The sequence below is a fragment of the Alosa pseudoharengus genome, unplaced genomic scaffold (assembly GCF_046254945.1).
Source record: "Alosa pseudoharengus isolate Yale_2024_CS ecotype anadromous, Long Island Sound unplaced genomic scaffold, YU_APseudo_1.1 YU_APseudo_1.1_scf_6, whole genome shotgun sequence".
In the NCBI taxonomy this organism is placed as follows: domain Eukaryota; kingdom Metazoa; phylum Chordata; class Actinopteri; order Clupeiformes; family Clupeidae; genus Alosa; species Alosa pseudoharengus.
The window spans coordinates 17509249-17532745 of record NW_027468848.1 but is presented as its reverse complement, the minus strand read 5'-3'; the positions used below and the strand labels follow the sequence as shown (position 1 = coordinate 17532745).

The following is a 23497-nucleotide window of genomic DNA, read 5'->3' as shown; positions in this document are numbered from 1 at the left end:
TTGTTTACCGAAATGTACCCTCTGGGCGTCTTGGAGCTCATTTTAATGAGAAGCAAACATGTTATGTGAACACAATTCATGAAAAGCTTGAGATTGGTGGGCTAGTAGCAAAGCTTTTGATGCAACACACCATTGTTTAGATCTAAACAAAACATCTATTCAACACAGATAAAAAACAAAGAAAGGGTTTTGGGTTGTGAAGCCCATCTCTGAGAAAAGTCACTAAGGAGAAGCAAAGAGCCCTCTGTCAACACCACTGTTGATTGCAGGCCTTGACACACAACAAAATACAACCGAAACAATATAGCTGCACCACTTCATCAGAAGTACACTCAGCGCCCGTTTCCTGTACATGGAGTAAGCATAAAAGCTTTTACTCAATGGAGATCTCCACTGAAGTTCTCATTTAATCCAGGATTAGACTTAAGGCCTATTCACAACAAGAACGATAACTATAACCATAACGATAAAATGAAGTGATGAAAAAATGAAAATCACTCAAAGTGATCCCCAACGATATCGTTCATGTCGTTATCTTTATAGTTTATGTGTGAACGTCGTCATTCATATCAACGAGAACGATATTTATTTATAGTTATCTTTATCGTTCTTGGTCCATGTATGGGAAATTGACCCTTCTGTCATGATTCAGAATTACCTTTCATTGGGGATGGCTCATATAGGTTTAGAAGTGCAGTCATAATTTTACACAAAATTTCACAAACAAATTTAATTTGGCCTACAAATGTACCATATCAAACCATTCAACTACATACTTCAGTGCTCATTCTTTTCTTCTCATTCTCACAGAGAGGTTCAAAATCCAGTGCTTCTACAAATCTGTATGATGATTCTTCATCATTCTTCATACAGCCCGTTTTGGTTCAGCCAAGCCTGCAACAGAGGGAGGTTCTTATCCGTCCACCGGATGTTCTCTTCGATGTTCTCATAAGCCTGCTGAATGCATCTCAGTGCAGCACCCTTCTCCTCACTCAGTGAACCGAAGAATCCTCTTACCTAGGAAAGACGGTACACTTTACAAACATGGCCTATTTACAGTACAGCAGCTGCAGTGGAGTAAACCTGTTTGTGTTTGATGCAGCTCCAAGTCACTTACTTCATCCAACATGGACGTGGTAGAGTACTGACTGGTCACTCCAATGACCATGTGAGAGATGGAATGTGAGCCCAGGTCAAACCTACAAGTAAAGGAATTGAGCCGTAAAGAACAAAATAATACATGTTTTGTGTGTGTGCACATTTAAGACTCCAATAAACAGGGAGCCACTCACTTCTTCACGAGTGTTTCCCAGTTGACTTGGAGGAAATCCCATGCATGCTTGTAGCCTTTGGGGTTCCTGCTCACTGATGTAACGACGTACGGCAAGTCCTGGGTCTTCAACACCTCCCCTTTCAGACTCTGCTCCATTAGCCTTAGGACCAGCAAGACAGGAAGACATGAGAGAGAGGAAAGATGGGAAGAAATGAGAGAGAGGAAAGACAGGAAGAAATGAGAGGAAAGACAGGAACACAAGAGAGAGAGGAAAGACAGGAAGACACGAGAAAGACAGGAAGACATGAGAGGAAAGACAGGAAGATATGAGAGAGAGGAAAGACAGGAAGACATGAGAGAGGAAAGACAGGAAGATATGAGAGGAAAGACAGGAAGACATGAGAGGAAAGACAGGAAGATATGAGAGAGAGGAAAGACAGGAAGACATGAGAGAGGAAAGACAGGAAGATATGAGAGAGACATGAAGACATGAGAGAGGAAAGACAGGAAGACATGAGAGAGAGGAAAGACAGGAAGATATGAGAGCAGGCTTGGAATTTCACCATTTTAGGGGCAAGGCCACTTGGCCTTCAGTTGGGCATATTTGGTGGGGGGCACAAAAGCCACATGTCAGGGCACCAAGGCCAAAGTTAACTATACAGTAGTATGCTATAAAAATGATCTGAAGTTGTATTCACTGCAGTAGACCTGCATCACTGTATGAAACATTACAAAAACATAAAACATGACATATTACATATAACTGTAAATCATCTGATCATCTAATATTTTCAGGTATTTAGGCTATATTTAACATTTATTTTATATTTGGCCTGTTATGAAATCATGTATTGAACAATTTAAGCACAGCTCAGCTTTAAGAAACTCAAATAGCCTAGATGCATGCTTAGCATTTTGTGATCATTAAGGGTATTTTCACAAACTCTTATAGTCAGCCGTCCTCTGATTTACCGATATCTAGGCGACATTTGTAATATTTATTTTGTATTTGGCCCGTTATGAAATAATGTGGAACAATTTAAACACAGTGTAAAACTTAAATCCCAAATTTGGAGACATCCATGTATGTTGAAATGTACTGCAAATTCAAAACGGGATTAGTCTGGAACGGCTAACTGTACAGGGGACTGCTTTACACCTTTCTGTTCGGTAAGGTCTGCTGTTTATTCTGATATATGGTTTGTCATATGTTAAACGAAGGGTTCGTGAAGTATTCCACCGAGATGAATGGGTAGGGAGACGCAAAACCTTCAGTAGAATTTATGATTAAATTGAATATTATTTACTTTTCTCGCGAACCGTTCACCACAGCAATTAGCGGCTAATATCGTTTAAAAGCTGAAAAAAGCTCTTTCATGTGATACTTGTGATGTCTGTGTGATGAGTAGGCTACTTCGCGAGTAGTTCAACTGAGAAGAATGGGTTAATTTGGACGCACTTTCTTTCTTGCGCTGTCACTTTCTCCACTGCGTAATTTGCGCTGTGAATGCTAAGATTATTTTGACAGGCCATAGGCTAAATATATATCGCTATTCGTAGGACGCAAAGCAGAATATTTAAAGAAGGGGGCACCAAGGCCACCGTGGCCTGTAAACCTCTGATTTTCAAAGGGGCGTCACGGCCAACGCAAGGGGCTACGACGGCCGTGAAATTCCTACCCTGTATGAGAGAGAGGAAAGCCGAATGCATTTCAGTCACCAAGAGAGCCAGAGTACTTGGACAACTTCTAATAACCAGAGCCATATAAAGGTAGAGTTGCGACAACTCCATTGACGCTAATGTTCCATTTTTTTCCAACAATGGCAGCTAATGGAAGCCTCAAATAGTTCCCCGAAGTTAACAACTAATAATAGCAGCAGTGCAGTTACAGCAGTATAGACTGTTTTTTAGCCAACATTTCAGACTCAGATTTACATTCCTTTACAGCCAAATAATAATAATAATAACAGCAATAGTAGTAAAGTAGGCCTAATAGTAGGCTATCAATAGCCTAATTATAATAATAAAGTATTTATGTATCGATTATGACTTTTCTGCTGCTCAGTCTATCAGTTCCTCATCAAATAAATTAAAAGAGGCTATAAGCCCAATAAATGTGCCACACGTAATAGCCGAATATAAGATAACCCTTGCCTATCCAGGGCTTAATTTGAGCCGGAACACGACGGAACATGTTCCGGCACCGCCGATGTTGGATCCGGAACCTTTTTTTATTGGATCCGTCAACTCTTACGTCAATATAAAAAATAAATCGTCTAAACGAAAAATAAATAAATTACTGTTTGTGTAGTGTTCAATGTTGATATCTTTCTTATTAGTCTTTAGAAATAGGGGAAAGACCAAACAGGATGCAACAAGCTAATCGAGGATTTGAAAGTGCTTTATCCACAATATTGGCCACAGGAGGGTGACGCGCTGTTCGGGGAGAGAGAAGTTGAGACGCTCTGCCAGCAGTTTTGCATCGATAGCCCGCGGAATGTCATCAGGGCTTTCAGGGAATACCACCTCTACCATCTCCTCCCCATTTACCTTGTCGGCCCGCCGCTTGCCTGGTTCAACCCCTTTCCTTACGTGAGGTCATGGATTTCTAAAGGACAGGTGTAGAGAAAGAAGCAGGGTAATGGAGGCCGGGGGTCTGGATGCTGTATGGGCCATTTTGGACAAGTAGGCCTAGGCTACAGAACGCTGTATCTAGTTGATCATTGATCTGGGTGTGGGAGGTCATCGTTGCAATATGTAGCATACTTTAGCGCCGAGGCTATTAGCCCCTTGTTGGACTGTTTTGTTGGCTCCCCCCTCCTGTTTTCCCGGTCTGTGTGCGCGCTTGTGTGTGTGTGTGTGTGTGTGTGTGTGCGCGTGAGTGTTTGTGTCTGCCGCTCCCTCTCTGTGTCAGTTCCGATGTGTTTTGATTGGAGGGAGGTGGGGTTCAGATAGGTATTCAGATGTGTCAATCAGAAATTACTAATCATTCCACGCTGTATCTAGTTGATTATTTATTACTGGGTGGTCATCATTGCAATATATAGCATACTATACTATATGTTTTTATTTCGGCCTATATGCGTGTTTGTCTAGTTGTTGACGATAATTTGCTAATGGATAATTGATGGGGTTTTTTTTTTTTACATTTTACACCCATGCAGTGCGTTGCAAGTTGTGAAGTTAATAAACATGGCCCTGGTGTACACACCGCGTTGTTAGGAGCTAGGTTTTTTTGTTGTTGGTCCGTTTTGAGTCGCCGGATCCACCCCGCCTTTTGCGCTCCGGCACCTCCCACTTTACAAATTAAGCACTGGGCAGCACTAGGCTACACCACCACGAACAAGCGGTCATTAAGTTTTTGCGTTTAGTAGGCCTACACCTTTTATAACGTGACGTTTCTTGGGCATTTAGCTTCACCATCACGTCAAGTTGTAACGTATGCGCAATGCTCATCTAGGCTATGGATTTAAGTGGCTTAAAGGCAGCAAAAGTGGGATATAGTGCAAATGCTTCCCCAAAACAATTCCTCCATAACTGTGTATTTAATCGTTTGATATGTGGATAACTTTCAGTGGACTAAACAAAAGGTAAAGATTTTGTTATCACAAGGCTAGCTGGTTCGTTATATGGCGAAGCATATAGCCAACTTTGTTTGCAGCAGTGAAGCTGAGTTTGTTGTTAACATTGTTGGTAACTGTCAGGGAATTTAACCCCAACATACAAGAACCACAACACGTAGTATGGCTTTGCCCACAAACTCTGGTACCAAGAGGAGAGCCTGCTAATGTAAGGAAGAATTCCTCACACCATCAGTCTCTGACTCTGCAGCCCAAAAGCGGTCTTTTATTGTACAGATGCACAGAAAATAGGAAGCAAGACATAGCGACTTCATTGTGACATACTCTTATCTCACCAAACACACACACAGACAGGGTGCAGTTCCTGTCTGTCTGGGTGCACACTCAACTTGTACTCTCTGTTCTTAGAACTCAGCACAACAACATTTAACTTGAACTCTCTGTTCTTAGAACTCAGCACAACAATATTTCTGCTTACACAATTGGTTATACAATGATAATAATAATTTCCTTACAGTAACGTAAACGTTTCTTCAGTTAGGAGCAGTAGCCTACTGTTTTTTTTTTATATGTTGCATTCATTTTCATTGGCAAAAGCTAGCCTAATATGCACGAGAACCTATTATAGATTTGAGGAAGCTGCATCAGCACGGTCATATTAACACAGCAGGCACTAGCCCAGTGAAGGATCGTGTAAACCCCATCCCCAGAAACCAGTTTCAAACCAAGCTTGCGCTGATATGATGCATGATCACTGATCAAATTGCTATTTTCTGACAGGATGAGCACAACCATGCAGGTTCTCGAATCTCAAACTCTTTAGCCAGCATCTTAATGCTGTATTCACAGCACGGTGAATGACAAACGGTGACAAAATGCTGTTGTTTATGAGTTCATAGCCTGGTTATTTATCAAGGACTAGATCACGTTTTATATGTTATTATGACCACTCGCATCGCATTACCATGGGGTTACTGTGTAGGTAATGCTACGGTTAACTTAACATGCCCACCATTACACTGGAGAGATGTTAGAAAACTTAAAAAAAAAAAAAATATATATTCTCCCGAGACGCTAGCTACTTAAAGGAACCATATGTAAGAAATGTATCTCAATTAATCATAAAATGGCCCTGATATGTCACTAGACATTAAGAAATCATGTTCATTTCAAATACTTATATCACTGACAACAGTAATCCAGCCAGGATATTGTCATTTAAAAAGTAAAGTTGCAGCCCTCAACTGATGTTGATGTTGTGTTTTGTCATGTCATGTTGTGTTTTGGCCTGATGCGCCACCCTCCACCTATCTACTAATCACAAAGTCAGTAGTGTTCAGGGATTAAAGTGAAAAAAAATCGTTTGACTGAACTTTTTTCAGGCCATAAGTCATACGTTGTTCATATGTACCTATAGAGATAGCACCCCTTTTGCGGTCGCGACCTATTGGTTTTTAATGTGCAAAAAGATGCAAACAGCAAAGTAAAGGGAGTATTCGCCTTATTCACACGGCGGCCATTGTTTAAACCAAAACGAGGCTACAGGGTACACTTACTATATAATTAATGCCACCTACAGGTGAATGCATAGAACATAACAATCCTATGGTTTGTGTACCCTGTAGCCTCGTTTTAGCCGCCAATGGCCGCCATGTGAATAAGGCGAATTGAGTGTTCTTGATTGAGATTGAGTTTTCCTGATGAACAAAAATATATTTTAGTACCATCCCTGACCATTGCTGATTAGCCATTGCTGTTCTTTTCTACTGCAGCAATATTGTAGAAAGGCTTTAACACACTCTTATTTAATTACTTCAGGCCAAAAGTGTTTAAAGGGGAGATTTTTTTCTTGTTAATATGCAATTCAACACCAAGTAAAATCTATAAAATCAAGTTTGCAAGACTTCCCATTTCCTCATCAAAGTAACGAATCAGAACATTCTAGATATTGTTCATATTTCCATTTGTTGCCTCATCCGCATTTAATGAAAACATGGTAATTTTGAGTTTCAGACAACTCAGTTTTCCAATGAGCAGTCTCTCAGTCTGTGTGTGCTCATGCAGGAGGTCTGCGCATTTCATAACGACAATCTGGAGACGGTGCTTTTGTCTTCAGCAACAGATTGTATAAGGTTGACAAGAGGTTGCGATATGGTGAGGGACAGGTCGTGTTGTTGCGCTATGAAAGAACATGCGTAGCCTACTTTCTAAACGTAAAAACGGTCAGCCATAGATAAACGTAGCCTACCTCTGTCGTGGTGGCTAGTTGCACCAGGTAGGGAAGATGTCCTGAAGTGCACGAACGTTAACCTTATGGCGGTCTTCTGATTGGTGGCGTGCTAAAACTTTTTCCTATTGCATCCATAAACAATTTTCTTGCAGCGAACCGCGCAAAAGCAAACCCCTGGCACTTTAATTTCTTTACACCATGGCTTGTTAGTTCTCCCCCGTTTCCAACAGCTGCCCATCTCCATTTATTTTTTAACTTTTGACACCTGCCTTGCCTTCCTTTAGCAACAACGCATCCATGACAGCTAGTGGCCTTGCCAAATAGACGCACACAAATCATGACGCTAATATGCGAGGTTCTGGTAGGCCTACTGGTTATGGTTTTGTGCTATAAATTAATAATATTTTATAGCAAAGTTTTAAGTTGACTATTTTAATTGTATGGTTATTTTTTGTCAACATACACTCACAACCTACTGTCGTTAAAAGTGAGGCCTAAGCAAAATAGGCTACAAGGCTGTCTGTGCGTCACAAACAGACTGACCCCCTCACTCAACAGTTCGCGATGATGACAGTGATATTATTATTTTTTTTATGCTAACACGCTCAGTCAAAACCTTCCGTCGCAAATTGTGAAAAACATTGTTGTACATGTCATAACAGACGGGATAATAAATTACATAGGCTACGGTTCATATTGCGTTGCTTTACACATAATGTTAGTTGCATTGATTAAAAACTGTAACAATAATAGTAGCCTACATCAGGTGGCATAGCAGGCTATCTGTTCAAGTCATAGGTGACACCCAAAATGAATGACCTCCCCTGACAAGAGTTCGCGATAGAACACAGCCTACGCTTCTTCTCCGAATTCGCACATAGAGCTCACAATATCATATCCAAAAAAGGATTGGCCAACCTCATCAGCTGTCTCTAATGTGTCACTATAATCCAACTTTTAGACCGTTATAGTCCTCCATACGTGTTCTTTTTTTTTTTTTTAAGCAAACGCCCGAGACAAGTGTGTAGTTACAACATAAACAAAGCGAAACTCATGGCTGACGTAGGCTATCTTCTTGAGCGGTCACTGATTAAGACACAGAAAGTTCTCAAGAACACTATTAGGTCTTTAAACATTTACCATCACACACATTAATTCATCGGACCTAATATTTGTAGTTGCCTTAAAAAAGGAAAAGCAAAGGTGATAGTCCCCCCCCCCTCCTATTTTTTTTTCTAATCGGATCTGCATCGATCTCAAATATGACATTTCTAAAATCAAATTGACGGAAATCCGTCCTACGACGGAGAACTTTAATCCTTGAGTGTTTCGGTATAGGGGTTGGCAACCTCAAGTCAGGGGGGAGGGGGAGGGGATACACCTCTACAGTAATTTGAAAGTGATTGCAGTACCAGTTTTGGCCACAATCTTACATATGGTTCCTTTAAGGTAGTTCGCTCATTATCTCAGATCAGTGAAGAACTACCAGAGAAAACGTTGAGGAGAAAACTAAAAAAAGTTAATGTTAGACTTAGACTAGCTGTGTTACAGTTTCTCGTTGCAAAATTAAAATCTCCATGCGCTTTTGTAGGCTACACGCAGTCTCAAAAACAATGTTTACAGCTCTGGAGTCACGTAGAACTACTAGGTCATTTTTTTTATAACGATAATTTAGATAGGCCTAGGCTACACTTATGGGGTGGGTGCTATTGCGTTTTCTAAAGAATCTCCCGTCTTGGTTTTGTACAGAAATTAATATTAAGTGACACATACGTAAAAGGGAGAAAAAAGGTCAATCTCCGATATTTAGCAGGCTACAGTCTGGAATTTAATTTAATATTGTTGTAATGGTAGGATAACTACACAGTTTACACAATAATTACACTGTGTTATAAATATTGTACATCAATGCATTTATTGTCTGTCAATTACCCAAAATTGTGGCTCTGTCTCTCATTGAAGTAGCTTATTTAATGCATTCTAATCCATTGTCAATCACTTCCGGGAACTTTTTGAAGTTTACATGAACCACGTACGTGACCTTAACGAATTTTGAACACCCATTGTCGCAACTCTACCTTTATATGGCTCTGCTAATAACTAATCTGAAAGCAAAATTACAACTCTCATTCATTCTATTATTTGCCATGCTGTTATAATGTGAATTTTGAGTCTGAGGGTTTCTGCTCTTGTGTATGTATTAGGGATGTCCCGATCCAGCTTTTTGCACTTCCAATCCGATACCGATATTGTAGCTTTTAGCATCGGCCGATACCGATACCGGCCGATCCAAGCATGTATTAAAGATTAAAGATACTTATTTTGTTGTTATACTCATGTTGAAAAGGGTTTTACTCTTAAGAACAACTAGCCAACTTAATTAGGTTAGTTTGAATAATCCACAGTGGTTGGTAATGAGAAGCTGATCTGTTTATTCTTAACAGGGTTAAATAAACAAAAAATAATAAATAGTCAATTAACCACACAAACTGAATTGGCATCAGTGCTCTGCTCTTGAACAAGAGTGTAAACCAAGGCTTAAAAAGCCATCAGTGCAAACAATATTGTAAACTGTATAAAAAAAGCAAAACACACAGAAAAGCTGAGTAGAAAATAAATAGTCAATTAACCACACAAACTGAATTGGCATCAGTGCTCTGCTCAAGAGTGTAAACCAAGGCTTAAAAAAGCCATCAGTGTAAACAATATTGTAAACAATATAAAATTATATATAAAAGCAACACACACAAAACCTGAGTAGAAAATAGTCAAATTACCACACACACACTGAATTGGCTATAACAACCCAAATAACTGTCACGCCTTCTACAGTATTGCTATCTCCTCCACACTTTACTGCTCCATCTCCATACTCCCTTCAATTTCTACTGTTTGCCCTGGCTGCAGTCTGAGCATGATGGGGAGATTCTTCTTCTATTCACAAAGGTGATCATTTCAACATGCTCAGGTGTCAGCCTGCTCCTGTGCCCATCAATGATAAGTGAGACTGCGCTAAAAAGCCTCTCACTGTTGCGTTTTAAAAGCGAAACTGATGCCACAACTGGTCTGGGTTTGCTGAAGTAACCTAGGCTACAGGCTGCATTTATTACAGAAAATCAAGCAACATAGCACGTAGGCCTATCTACACTATTTAGAGACAGGAGCTTAAGTTTACCGCGACAACAGCTGTCACTAATTCACATCGTCGTAGGCTGCGCCGATGCACAGACTAAACGGTAAAAAAAGTTATGATCGCCTACTGGAAGCTTCTACCCTTTTGGATGTGTAGAGTTGTAGGCCTAGGTGTACTTAGTTGTTAGCGATTGACCAGGTGGCTTTTTGAAATGAAATGCGTTTGTTAGGCTAGCCGATTGTAAAAATAGGGACATTAAAGTGCGTGCAATCTTAAATCGCGGAGATAACATTCGTTAGACAGGCAAAGCTGTCAGCAGCAACATGCATAAGAGCCTTAATAGTAAGAGGGTCTCGCAGACACTTGCGGTCGCGGTTAACATATTACCTATATTAATTCAACTGTGACATGAAATGTTTGCTCGACAACTTTAAATTCTTAGTGGGACATGCACAGACAAGTGGGATGCTGGACAGGTCGCTAGGTGTGCTGAAAAACGCGGACCGGATTTGGGGGGGAAAGTTGGAAAAAAAACTGGAATGGATTACCTACATCGGTGCGCTGGAAAACACGGACGGGAGTTTTGAAAACAAACTGGATCGGGAGTCCGGATCGGGATTTTCCCGTGCAGGCCGATCCCACATTTTTTGCTAATATCGGCGGCCGATCCGATCCAAATATCGGACTAAACCAATTAGGTTAGGACAGGGAAAAAGTCAAATTCAAATTGGCCTCACCATTTCAGCTTATGAGCAAGTGGACTGATAGTGAGGGCAGACTTGATGCGACTCTTGAGTGACGTGTACAGGCAGTGTTTGTATTTCTCCATGAGGAAGTTCCACCCCTCCTCTGTACGAGCTCCGACGGCAAACACAGCCATGTTGACATCAGTAGGAAGACTGCAGGGTTGAGAAGAGGTAAAAGGAGGCAAGGCAAATTTATAAAGATAAGACAATTCAATGTGCTTTATATGAATAAAAGCAAAACATTAAAAAGTCATTTAAAAGTCATTTAAAACATTGTAATTGTAAGTCTTCATAGTTAAACCATGAGTAGATAAAGATTAATTAACCCTTAGAACCCTAAGCTGTTTTTAGGGCATTTTCACTACCTTTATTCATAAGGATTTATTCTGGTCATTGTAAGTGCCACACACACATATTATATATTGTTTTTTTCAGCAGAGTCTAGGCTATCCAGATCTGCCATCATTTGTATTAGTACTAGCATTGAAACGGGCAATATAATTGCCATGTTGGAGGGATACTCTGGGGCTGAGCAATTTACAGAAATATGTGGTGTGTGATTTACGGAAATAAATACCATTTTTTATTTAGCAATGAAAAATGACCATTCTGCGCTCCATATCTGTGACACGAACTGATCTGACCTGACTTGACCCAAGTTTGCCTGTTAGCATGTGTGACTATGGTGTATGCACACATGATGATTCTCAACTTTTTACTGCATTGCCATGAACAAAGTAAAGGCAAAAAAAGGTGTTTCTTTGTTGAACAAATTGGGATGCAATGTGAGCCTTGAATTGGATGCCATGCAGGAATTTGCTAGGATCTCAAAACCGGATTATGAACATGTTTTGCCATAGAGAAACACACGATAGCATTGGATTATAAACATGCTTTGCCACAAAAACAGACAAAAACGTGGGGTAAGTCCAGCTATATGAAGTTATTATTTTGCTGTCACTTCGTCTGTTTTTAACCCAGAAGGCTGTATTTGGTATCAAATGATAGCTCTGTGTCTCCTCTTTCATCTAACATACGTGGCATATATATCCGATCACGGGTCCGCGAGTAATTACTCCGAGAGTAAAGGATGTGCAGCGTTGGTTTGTGTACATGACGTTGATATTTTGCAGTCACTTCGTCTGTTTTTACAAGCCAGAAAGATCGATATCCATGGTACCAATTGATAGCCCTCTTTCATCTGATATGCTTGCCATATCTGTGCGATCACGGGTTCGCGAGTAATTCAAACGAGCGTATTGGGTGCAGCAGGTGAACGCAGAGAAGTATAGACTGTAAATATGATGCAATTTGATTTAATTTCATGATTTTTTTTTATTTTTATACTTGATCGTACAGACAAGTGCGTAGTCTCTTTGGAAAGCCCCACTTCTTCTCTGTCATGCAATAAAGGTTTTATCTCGTTGCGATGAACAGTCGCGGAGCAATGTAACAGAGAAGAAAGGGTGTGTTTTTTGACGCACTTTGCGTCAATCGGGTTCTAAGGGTTAAACAACCACAGAGAGACCCATTAAAAAACAGTTGAGTCTGTATCTGTATCTGAGCCTGTGTTTGTATCTGTCAATAACTGACCTCATATTGCCATCTGACTCCTTCCACTTTTGGAAGAGCTGGCTGGCTTTGTGGACACAAGGTGGGTGGCCACGGACGCAGGCGAACATGAGCAGGTAGCTGCGCAGCATCCTCTGAGATACCGACCCCTCATCGCTCCACTCCTGGCGGTCAATAAGGTCTCGGAAGAGCCACACAATGTAGCCCTGGAAATACAACCACTCTGTTAGTGTGTACAAGCACATAGCTACACATACCAAATGTCAAAAGCCATTACAAAACTGAAGATCCAAATAAGAAATTCAGCAAAATAATCCATCATCTATTTCCTGTGACGAACCTTCATCTGATTCTCCAGGTCCTCCATGTCTCTCTTCTCCATGAGCTTGTAAAGGGGCACCAGCTCACTGAGGCCCTGGGTCACTGGCATGATCTCAGTCTCTTTGCTCAGGTACAGGGAGACGTCCAGCGCTCTGTCTAGCGACATCTTCCCAACACTGAGGGATAAGTTAAGTTAAGTTACTTGAACTAAACTTAAATTAACTTGACATCACATAACAAATGGAAAACAAGTTACTTAGACAGTCCAACCCAGTGGTTCTCAATTTTTTTCTGTCATTCCCTAGGTTGATAGGGGGGTATACTCCCCACTAGGGATGTAACGGTATGAAAATGTAACCCCACAGTTATAGTGACCAAAATGATGTGTGTTCAATATGTTCAGAAAGCACTAATAGGCTTACACAAGCTGAAATAGTTTCAAAAAGTGTGACAGCATTTACTATATTACAAAATAGGCAAAACCTTATCAAAAGTGCAACATTTAAACAGGGACGCTGGAACTCGTTTTCACCTGGGGGTGCTCATAGAGGGGGTGCTGAGGGAGGGTAAAAATTGTTACTGAGGAGATTCTTTTATTTTGGTGCATTTTAAGGTGGCCTATTGCTACTGGAGAAGGGCATTTTTTCATTCACATTCATAGGCCTACATCCTGACTGCACAAACAAACCTGGCTGAGCTGAGAATTCTTAATTCATAGCATAGCGTTACCGTGGCATTGTGTGTTGTCCCATTCACTTTTTCCTTGGTCATGTTTAATTGGCTTTGTGCCACAGTTAAATCCATCAAGTAGATAACAGAATCAGTAGGGTACCAGTTTTGTTTCAGGCCTACTGTATGTCAAAAGCAGGCTTGGATGAAGCTGGGAAGGATTAAACACACGGTTTCCGTACCGTGGTAATCATCCGTGGTAATCATCATATTTGAAATAAAAACGGTAATTGTTATCAACATTTTTATCGCGGTTTACCATTATACCGGTAATCGTTACATCCCTACTCCCCACCACCGTCTCTATTGGGGTGCCCCCCGACACAAACTGTGGTTCTAACTCTAAATGCAGCTCTGTAGCAGGTCAGCTGGTGACTTACCTGACCAACTGGAATACGTTATTGATGAGACTGGCTCGGTCATTACTGCTGAGAGCGGTGTGGTTGCGTCGTAGGAGTTTGGCGATGGCATCCCAGTTAGCGTTGTCATAGTGCACTATGTAGTATCCACTCATGTCCACGTTAAACTTAATCCACTCTACCTCAGTGGGAAGATACAGCACATCTAGAGGACAGTGACAGGTTCAATATCAGATAAGGATTCATCTCAGGAAATGAACAAGGACAATTTGTTTCCAATTTGATAGACATTCAAATTTAGACTTGGGTTACGGGTTCCAGCCATTGAGTACTGTGATTACAGGACACTGTTGTGACCGATGGTAACAGGTAAACATTTTGGTTTCTTCTGAGTGGGTTTTCATAGGTGGATCCTAAATGTAGCATGATGCTACATGGGACACCTTTTTGAGCACTGTTGCCAGGCAACAAAACAACTACCGTATTTTCCGGACTATAAGTTGCACTTTTTTTCATAGTTTGGCTGGTCCTGCGACTCAGATGCAACATATATATATATTTATATATATGTTTTTTTCCTCTTTATGACACATTTTTTGACTGGTGCGACTTATACTCCGGTGCGACTTATAGTCTGGAAAATACGGTAGTTCAGAAAGGATGAGTGCAAGTTGCCCACTTATGATTAAAGATCACCACATAAAAATCTGTTGCCCAACATCAGTGGGTAAGTGTCCGAGCAACAACACTTATCATGGCAACACTGCTCTAAAAGTGGCTCAGTGTATCAACGCCTTTAAAGTGAAATTAGGAAGCAAACCTGTTTTGGTCTTCAGGAGGAAACGATGCACAGTTGAGGAGTGGCTGGTGATGTATGTGAGTGGGACTTGCCACAGAAATCTGTCACACAAGAGACAGAAATATTGTCATCATCTGACCCTCTATCACCAGTTACAGAAAACAATCAGTAAGGAAGACGACTATAGTGTATAACATAATACTAGTATTGAAACTGATACTACTAATGCTACTGGTAGGCTACGAATTCTTCAGGGTGCTGTTCGCATCAGGCCTGTACTCACTCTGATGTGTGTGAGGGTTTGTCACTCTTCAGGTAGCGCTCTTGACTCAGTCTGACCTCTCGACCTCTCACCTCCACAGTGACCAGAGGGAAACCTTCCTGCAGGGTCCAGCTCTCCATCACAGCCTTCACGTCCAGCTCGTCATCTCCATGCCACTTCTGCAACAGGAACCAGGCACAGATCACAGTCACATCACACTAAATCCAATAAACGAAACTAGATAACTAATAAAGTAATTAACTAAAAATACCTATGGCTAAACACATTTTATATTGTCATTTAGATTTTATACATATATTTAAGTAAAATCATCAACTTCATTACATTACATTACATTCTATAACTAAAATGTACTTTACATTTTGAAACTAGTAAAAAACAATCCATTGCTTAAATGCCAAGTTGAAAACAGGGCCCATTTTGTCAAAACACTACACAGAATTAAATTCACACAACCCCACACCAAAGTATCAGAACACCTAGATCATTTGCAAAATGAAACACTTCAGTCAAACATGTATGAAAAACTGTACACTCACAGATGCTCCAGACTGTGCTCCTGCGCATGAACAGTACCCGCCATCTGTAAATCTGCCCTCATCCATACCATCAGACTCACAGATCTGTTACAGAAATATGCATGACAGCAACACAGGCAATAAAACAAACAAACAAAAGTATCTCAAGTCATATCTCATATCTCAAATGTATCTCAAGTGATCATATCTTATCACTTACCTCTACATAATTATGTATCTCTACTTAATTAAGTCATAGTATGTATTAATCAAATAATCACACAAACACAGAAACATGAAGTATGCACATAAGCTTACATTAGTCAAGCTCTCCCAGAGATGACGATTGACTGTGTTCTGGAAGCTGTATCGCTTCAGGTAGCGAACGATACCCAGTTTGAAGGCCTCTGGAGTGAGGAAATCTCTCAGCATGTGTAAAATACAAGCACCCTAAAACAATATTTAAAATGTTAAAACAGACAAAGGACATGTTTCTACTCAAATTATAATTATACATATTATACAGTAAGTCAAACAAGTTCATTTTTGTTATTGTTTTCCACATCAAATGTCATTTTTATATACTTCAGCATTAAACTACCTTGCTTGTGTTAACTCTGTCAGACACACAGTCTGCACTTATGTATTAGAATTGAGGTTCATGGGTACCTTGTCATAAGACACATCATCAAACATCTCTTGGATTTGAGCGGGGTTCTCCACTTGGGTAGACACTGGGTGAGATGAGGGTAGAGAGTCCACCTCCATAGCCTCAAAACATTTCCCCAAGAAGTAATCCTCCTGTTCAATGCATACAAACAAGGATTGACTAAGGATCACCAACATTTTCCTATTTTAATGACACAGACCTTTAAAGTAAAAGTAAAGTTTTAAACATCCAATAATAGTAACAGCTCTGTATACACAAAGCAATTGTGTAGATGTGGGACAGTGAATGCTGCGATGTTGCTTTAATAACAGGGGCGGAGTGGGGCACTAAATATCACTTGGAGATTCCAAGCTCCAGTGGCCCCCTCGAGACTAATGGGAGTGAGACCAACTTGGTCTATTCCTATTGAGAATGAGAAGATGTCGTCACAACACAGCACCCCGCCCCCGAGATCACGACATCCGTCATTTTATAAAGGATACCCGCCAGAACGCGTTCATTGTTTGTGTTGTTAGCAGAGGAGGTTGTTGTGATTCCACACTACTCTAAGATGCCTGGAAGACACTGCTGTGTGAACAAACTGCTCCTGTGTGTCACACGATTGTCGTGGAAACCTTTAGAAACCATGGGTTGCGTTTTTTTGGTTTCTCCACATGAAAAAAAGATGAGGCTGCAGTCGATGTCTGCCAAACTTTGACAAGTGCGACGGCACAACACTACAGCTGCATAAGCTAAGGGCAGGGTTCCTACACATTTTGCATTTAAAAATTCCATACTTTTTCCATACTCAAATTTCCAAACTTCTCGGTAGATTTTTCTGACCATATTCTCGACATTGCGGCCACTTCTGGTTTGGGATAACTCGGTGAAAACAAAGGTATGGACAACTGAAGTGAATTAAAAAATGACACTTAATATTCGTCCATTTAGCTGGGTCATTTTTAGTTGTATCTTAGTTGTATCATAGTTGTATCTTGACGATGGGGACTGACAGTTAAGCTACACAACAGTAGGAATGGTTCATTATGACCTGAGTGAAGTGATTAGTACTGCAAATGCAATAGTCTGGAAACACAAATATTTCTCCATACCCTTGTTTCTTTTTTCCATACTTATCCAGACCTGGAAATTACTAAAATAAAATTCCATACTTTTCCAGGTTTTCCATACTGCGTAGGAACCCTGTAAGGGGAAGAGATCCTGGCTACTTAACATGTGTTGCGGCTGTTCATCTTAAATCTTCAGAAGTCTGTACCTGTCTCAAATGTACAGTATCTCATATCTGCATGTCAGGTCATCATAGTGAAAGTGAGTGGAAAGTCCAGGCTGCTGGAGGGTGCAGCAAATCACTTTCACAAACAGCTACTGTATACAGTATCATGAGTTTAATGTATAACTTAAGTTTAATTTCACCGCTGGTTACTCCCCTCAGATTTGTAAAGTGAACTGAGAATACCCAGACCAATATCCAATGACTACATCATTTACCTGACATAACACACATGTAGTGGTATTTGCATCCTAAACTGAACTCTAGGATTAAAGAAATGACTCTCACCACTTGGAGCTCTGGGTTGGTGATGTTGACAGACACAAACTCCATAAATTTGGCAAACCCCTCATTCAGCCAGAGGTCATTCCACCACTGCATGGTCACCAGGTTCCCAAACCACTGACAAGGATAAATGGGGAGGCATATCAAGGGACCGTTTCAGAAATGTGAGGAATTACGCAAACAGTATGTTTCAGGAACCCAAACAAAACATCCTAAGAGCCAGTAATGTTTGAATGTTGGCAGGGTTACACTCAAACCAATATTATGTTTTGCACGGCACACATTTTAAATCTGCATTTTTAACTGTTAAACACACACTGTATGAGACAGACATGACTTAAACACCTGATGTGCCAGCTCATGGGCAATAACCATAGTGATGCCCAGCTTGTCCGATGCAGAGGACTTCTCAGGGTCAAAGAGCAGAGCTGTCTCCCTGTATGTTGTTAGACCCCAGTTTTCCATGGCACCTGACTGGAAATCAGGAATAGCAGCAAGATCTAGGAAGGAAACAATATACTCATATAAGAACCGAGTTGTGAGGAGGGGTTATTATCAAAAATATCTGACAAATTTCATTAACAGTCTCAAGGCATTATGTTCATTTCTTCACTACTAGATGGTATCTGAGTACTTTTGGCGAAACAATTATTTGTTTTTGGTAATACGGCAATTATTGTCAGTTTGCACTTCCTACCTTGTTTGGGAAGAGGGTAGGGTATGTCAAAGTAATCATCATAGAAGTCAAGGAGTCGAGCTGCAGCGTGTAGTGCAAATTCAGCCTGGCCAATCTTCTCAGGGACAGTGTAAACTGAAATCTAACTCCACGAAAGTTTGGGGGGAAAATTAGTAAGAGACATTTCATAGAAAATTAGGATTAATGTTATCTGGAAAATGGACGCAAATCTTTGTCGCTGCTTGCTATGCTACCATACTCAAGCTGCCTAGAATTGACTGAACTGAAGCATTTATGTCCTCTAGTTGTAGCGAGAAGAGGCTGGAAATATGGAGAATATGGAATAAAGGAAACAACCAAACCTTGATGCCGTGTTCACTGGTCTTGCTGATGGACTGAAAGTCAGATACAATGTATGCCACCAGGTACGTGCTCATCTTCACACTCACATCAAATTGGTCTTCAAACAGGCCACCTGGCAACTCCAGTGTCTTTATCTGGACATAAAACAAGAGAGGATAAATTAATAAAGGTGTTTTCTATATAATTGTTACTGTCTGGAAGCTAAAAATAATACACATGGTGTTGTTGATACAGAATCAGGGTATTTGTAAGCAGGAACTCAATAAACTAACAGCTATGTGCAAACACCTTTTGAGACTTGAGTCATAGTAGACATTCTGTAACATCACAAGCCCTACCTTGGGCATGTTGGAGAGAGCAATATGCCGACCTTCCCGTCGAATTCGAATGGAATAGCTTGACTTGTAGGCAGGCTCATCGAAACAAGGGAAAGCAGCTCTGGCGCTAGTTGCTTCAAACTGAGTCGAGGCCACAAACCTGTAAAGTCAGTGAGCAGTGAGCAATAGTATCATATCTCTCTTCATGTAAATCATGTAAATTCCATTTCCTTGACAGGCCAACTGTTAAAATGGATGGGAGAATTATTCTTTGATAGAAGGATAGAAGGATATTTTTGATAGAATGATAGAAGTATTTTACCCTACCTGACCTCATCGTTGCTGGTGCGGTATGAACTTCTGTAGAAACCATGAAAGCTCTCTGAGAGGTTGGCTGCAAACTTCAGATGGACAGTGTAGACCTTGTTGGCCCTAAATAAGACACTGTCTGACAGGAGTGCAATCTGTTGGAAAGCAGGATACTCAAGGACCTGCAATGGCCCATCCACACTGCCATCTGACTTCAACAGGGCTGCATTAGAAATCTGGAGGTCCTTGCTGTGCAAGATGATGGTGCTGCAGTCTTTTTGAACTTCAAACTTAATGTCCACTTCTCCTGTGAAGTCTAGGCTGGTCAGGTTAGGGTGGATGAGAAGGTCATAGTGCAGTGGTTGAACATTATCTGGAAGTCTCATGCTGTTCCATGGAAATGGTTGACCATTGCTGGCTGTGGGAGTTGGGCCATCTGCTTGTCTGGCTGCTGCTAATGGTGTGAACAGCAGCACGAGTGAGGTCACCACAGTGAGTGGTGACATGGTGGTTATGAAGTCAAGCCTGGTGTCAACTGTTGGTGATGAAAGTGAAGTGTGCCAGCCCTAATACAAAAGTCAATCAATCACGTTATTATTAAATTTGGTCATCAGAAAAATGACTAAATCGAAACTAAAACAAACAGGACGAGACCTGAACTTCTTACACGGTAGCAACATGACAATGCAACTTTCATTAAACTTAATTTAACTGCTCACATAATCGACACAAACTCTACTTTTTAGGCAAAGCAGTTGAAATTAATAACACCCTTCCCTTGAGCTCGAATGCGACATAGTAGCTTAAGGTAACCATAACACGATGCTGCTTCAGCTATTCTCATTGGAGAAGCATTTAGCCTACATTTCCCAAATAGAATACAGAGTATGTCTGATGTTATGCTAGACATTATGAAACAAGGCTAAATGTCTTGATAGCAATTAAAAAGCAGATATAGGTTACATGCGACAACTCACTCTTTTTTGAAAGAGGCGGCAGTGGAGGCTGAAACGTTAGCTCTTTTCCTGGACGCGAGTGAAAGTGAGTCAGCTGCAGCACTTGGCATTATGGGAGAAATACGTTACATGATTTTTTTAATTAATTCATACATTTAAAATGGGCATGCAGATCACTCTGTGCATTTCTGTGAAAGTATGTCTTGTCAAAAAACTATGTAGCCTCATGCTTCCATGCAAAATCCTAACAGGAAGTGCAGAGAATGTAATGCAACTGACTTTTTCTGTCGATATGTGGCGGTAATATTCTGTAGATAGATAGATAGATAGATAGATACTTTATTGATCCCCAGGGGAAATTCAAGAAATAGAGGCCAATTGGATGGTTGCGTGGAATGCAATAACTTTCAGTGAAAGCATAACTTTCAGTGAAAGTGAGGGAAACTGCATACTGCACAGATCAAATTGCTTGACCACACTTGGAAATGCATGGTCTTACTTTGAACCAGGCTTTGCAGGTTAGAAATGTATACTGTGTACATGTGTAGCCAGACATGGGCAGTATTTCAATTATATGTATTTAAAATACGTATTTAATTACTTTAGCGTATTTTGTAATTTGTATTTTGCAGGATTGGAAAAACTCAAATGTAGTTTGTAACAAAATACTTTAAGGGATTGTATTTGAGTATTTCAACTACTTAAATACTTCTCAAATAAGCCAAAATGTCACCACTCAATTAAGTATACTACCTGCTATAACCATGACAATAGGCAATGCTTATCATAAAGCCAAAGGCCAGAATCTTGGTGAATCTGATGTTAAGAATAGGCTGGGTGCCTGGAGATATCCTTTGGGCAATTCCCTATATTCAACTGTAAAGTTGACCTAAACATTTCATTACCTTTTTGGAAGAAAAGCATGAAATGTTGACCCATTTAGCCTATGCCACATTGTGACCAACTTAAAAGTGTTAGATCCAACTTTCCTCTATTACGATCCCCTCTGAACATATGTAAAGTTGAAAAAAATTAAAAGAAAAGTCAATTGTGGGAGCCAAAATGGTCAACTTTATCACCCTTCTGTAAGGACAACATGGGGTGTAAACCGAAATTGTTTGTTTATATCAATTTTTGTCACCCTGTAGACAACTTAAAGCCTCTTAGAACCCCTTAGAACATGTCAGGTAGTTGAAAGAAATTAAAGTAAAAAAGTAACTAGGAGCTTGAATTGTCAGGTGTGTTAAGTGCTACAAGACTAAAATTTGAAAACGATACAGATAAGATATGAGGGATCAATACAAGGACCACGGCCTTTGACCCCATGACCTTGAGTACCTAATAGCTGATGTTCATTCTTACTACAGGACAGTATTAAAACTTGGATTTGACATGAGGATTTATGTAAGAAGTAACATCCGCTGAGGTGTCCTGATAATATGCAGAAATAATGGAGGAGACGGAGACAAAGACCTCCCAGAGTGGAATTCTCTCCCAAGTTAATTCATTACGTATATTGGGACACCTTATAGGTTGTTATTCTGTTTATCCCCCATGTTGCCAGTAGGCATGCATTTATAGCACAACAATGGAAATGTAGTTCAGTTTAAAAAGAGGCCAACCTGTTCAATTAGTACTACTTTAATTGGTTACGGAAAATTATGCTGGATAGTTTGCTTTGTTACAGTTGATTCCACTGTTGCGAAGCCTGCTTGTCAGTTCAATCATTGTTTACATTTATATGGGATGGTGATTACATTTTTTACCAGATCTACTTCATAGGTGCCCCAATGTACAAAATGTATAGCCCCCTACCAGCCAATCAAAAATAGTATTTCTTGTCTCTTGGGGATACATTTTCAATAATATGCCTTGTTAGTATACCATGATTATTGTGTGGGTATTTTTGTATTTCCAAATTACTAATTACTTGTATTTTAATTAAATACATTTTTCACATCAGTATTTTGTATTTTATTTTGTTACATCTCATGAGCCAGTATTTGTAATTTGTAACAAAATATTTTTTGATGTATTTGTGCCCACCTCTGTGTGTAGCCTACATGCTTATAATAAAATAAGTGGGTGTTAGTGTGTGCGTGATGTAGACTAGCACTATAGAGTGCTGATCAATGATGTCTGACTGCCACCTCTGTGCTGTGCCCCACAGATAGAGCCCCCATTGCTCATCATAACCTGCAGCAGGCCCTGATGCCTGAGGTGGTCGACCACGCTGTGGGTACAAGAGATCAAGTCAGTTCAAGGAAGTCTGTGTGATGCGTTGACTGAGCTAGACAGAGATGTCAGCATCTACGGTCAAGAGCTTTAGTTATAGGCTAACTAGCTTTCTTTCACCCTTCCAACCTGTGAAATCAGGGGACTTTTCTGAGCTTTTGGCATACATCTCTCTCTCTCTCGCTCTGTGTGTGTGTGTGTGTGTGTTGGTTTGTACACCAGGTGGTGCTCTCTGTACATGTATTCTCTCTCGTCGCAAGGTTATAAACAGTGTTGGGAAGTAACGGAATACAGTAACAGGATTATTTAATCCAACATTTAAGTAGCTCTATTTAAATAGTTACACATCAAATTGGGTTATTCAGAGTATAGTTACACTGATCAATTTAAGAGATTACATTTTAAATATAACATATGCCAAGGCTTTTCAAACTCAAATTTAAATATTTTCAATCTCTGATATGGGTATTTTCTCTTTCTGTTTATATTGATACACAATAATTACAATAAATACTTTTTCATTAACTAATTCAAATCACCACAACAATAATTCAAATGTGTCTGAAAAAAAAAACATCTACATGGTCCATTTTATGGCCAATAGATCAACTTTGACTCTAGGCAGGTGCGTGAATCATAAAAAAAAAAAAACTGGAACATTTACACTTTACTTGCACAATATAGATCAACAATAACTTTCCCATGAATATTTGACAATATTAGCAATCATTTAAAAAAGAAAATGTTTCATGGTTTCAAGCTCATGCTTCATGTAATGAATCATACAGCAACATTTCAGCAAACCAGTGAGAAAGTAGCTCAAAAAAACACCTCCTAATATTGCAAGACTCCATGTCACGTACAATGAATGC

At 40.1% G+C, this 23497-nt stretch overlaps 1 protein-coding gene across 2 annotated transcripts; it reads right to left on the bottom strand.

The window, feature by feature from the left end:
- Positions 1 to 13: 13 nt before the first annotated feature.
- Positions 14 to 20553, bottom strand: erap1b (endoplasmic reticulum aminopeptidase 1b). 2 transcript variants are annotated; one of them, XM_076270902.1, is made up of 19 exons: positions 20412 to 20553; positions 19453 to 20000; positions 19147 to 19285; positions 18808 to 18942; positions 18467 to 18587; positions 18115 to 18269; positions 17773 to 17886; positions 16214 to 16345; positions 15863 to 15994; positions 15566 to 15649; positions 15027 to 15184; positions 14765 to 14844; positions 13966 to 14149; positions 12876 to 13032; positions 12557 to 12741; positions 10955 to 11116; positions 1293 to 1433; positions 1118 to 1199; positions 14 to 1017 (listed from the first exon to the last, which is right to left on the bottom strand). In XM_076270902.1, exons 2-19 carry the CDS (start codon positions 19938 to 19940, stop codon positions 859 to 861), a joined length of 2808 nt encoding a protein of 935 aa, XP_076127017.1. In that variant the 5' UTR covers positions 19941 to 20000; positions 20412 to 20553; the 3' UTR covers positions 14 to 858. The 2 variants fall into 2 exon arrangements, with proteins under 2 accessions (XP_076127017.1, XP_076127018.1); XM_076270903.1 differs by having other exon boundaries at positions 19453 to 19969; positions 20412 to 20497.
- Positions 20554 to 23497: the final 2944 nt, after the last annotated feature.

Excerpts from the sequence above, each read along its gene's own strand:
- erap1b (XM_076270902.1), bottom strand. The coding sequence starts at position 19,940 with ATGTCACCACTCACTGTGGTGACCTCACTCGTGCTGCTGTTCACACCA. Across the intron at positions 18,943-19,146 it reads CTCTCTCCAACATGCCCAAG|ATAAAGACACTGGAGTTGCC; the intron begins GTAGGGCTTGTG and ends TTTTATGTCCAG. Across the intron at positions 15,995-16,213 it reads ATGATGTGTCTTATGACAAG|GGTGCTTGTATTTTACACAT; the intron begins GTACCCATGAAC and ends ATATTGTTTTAG.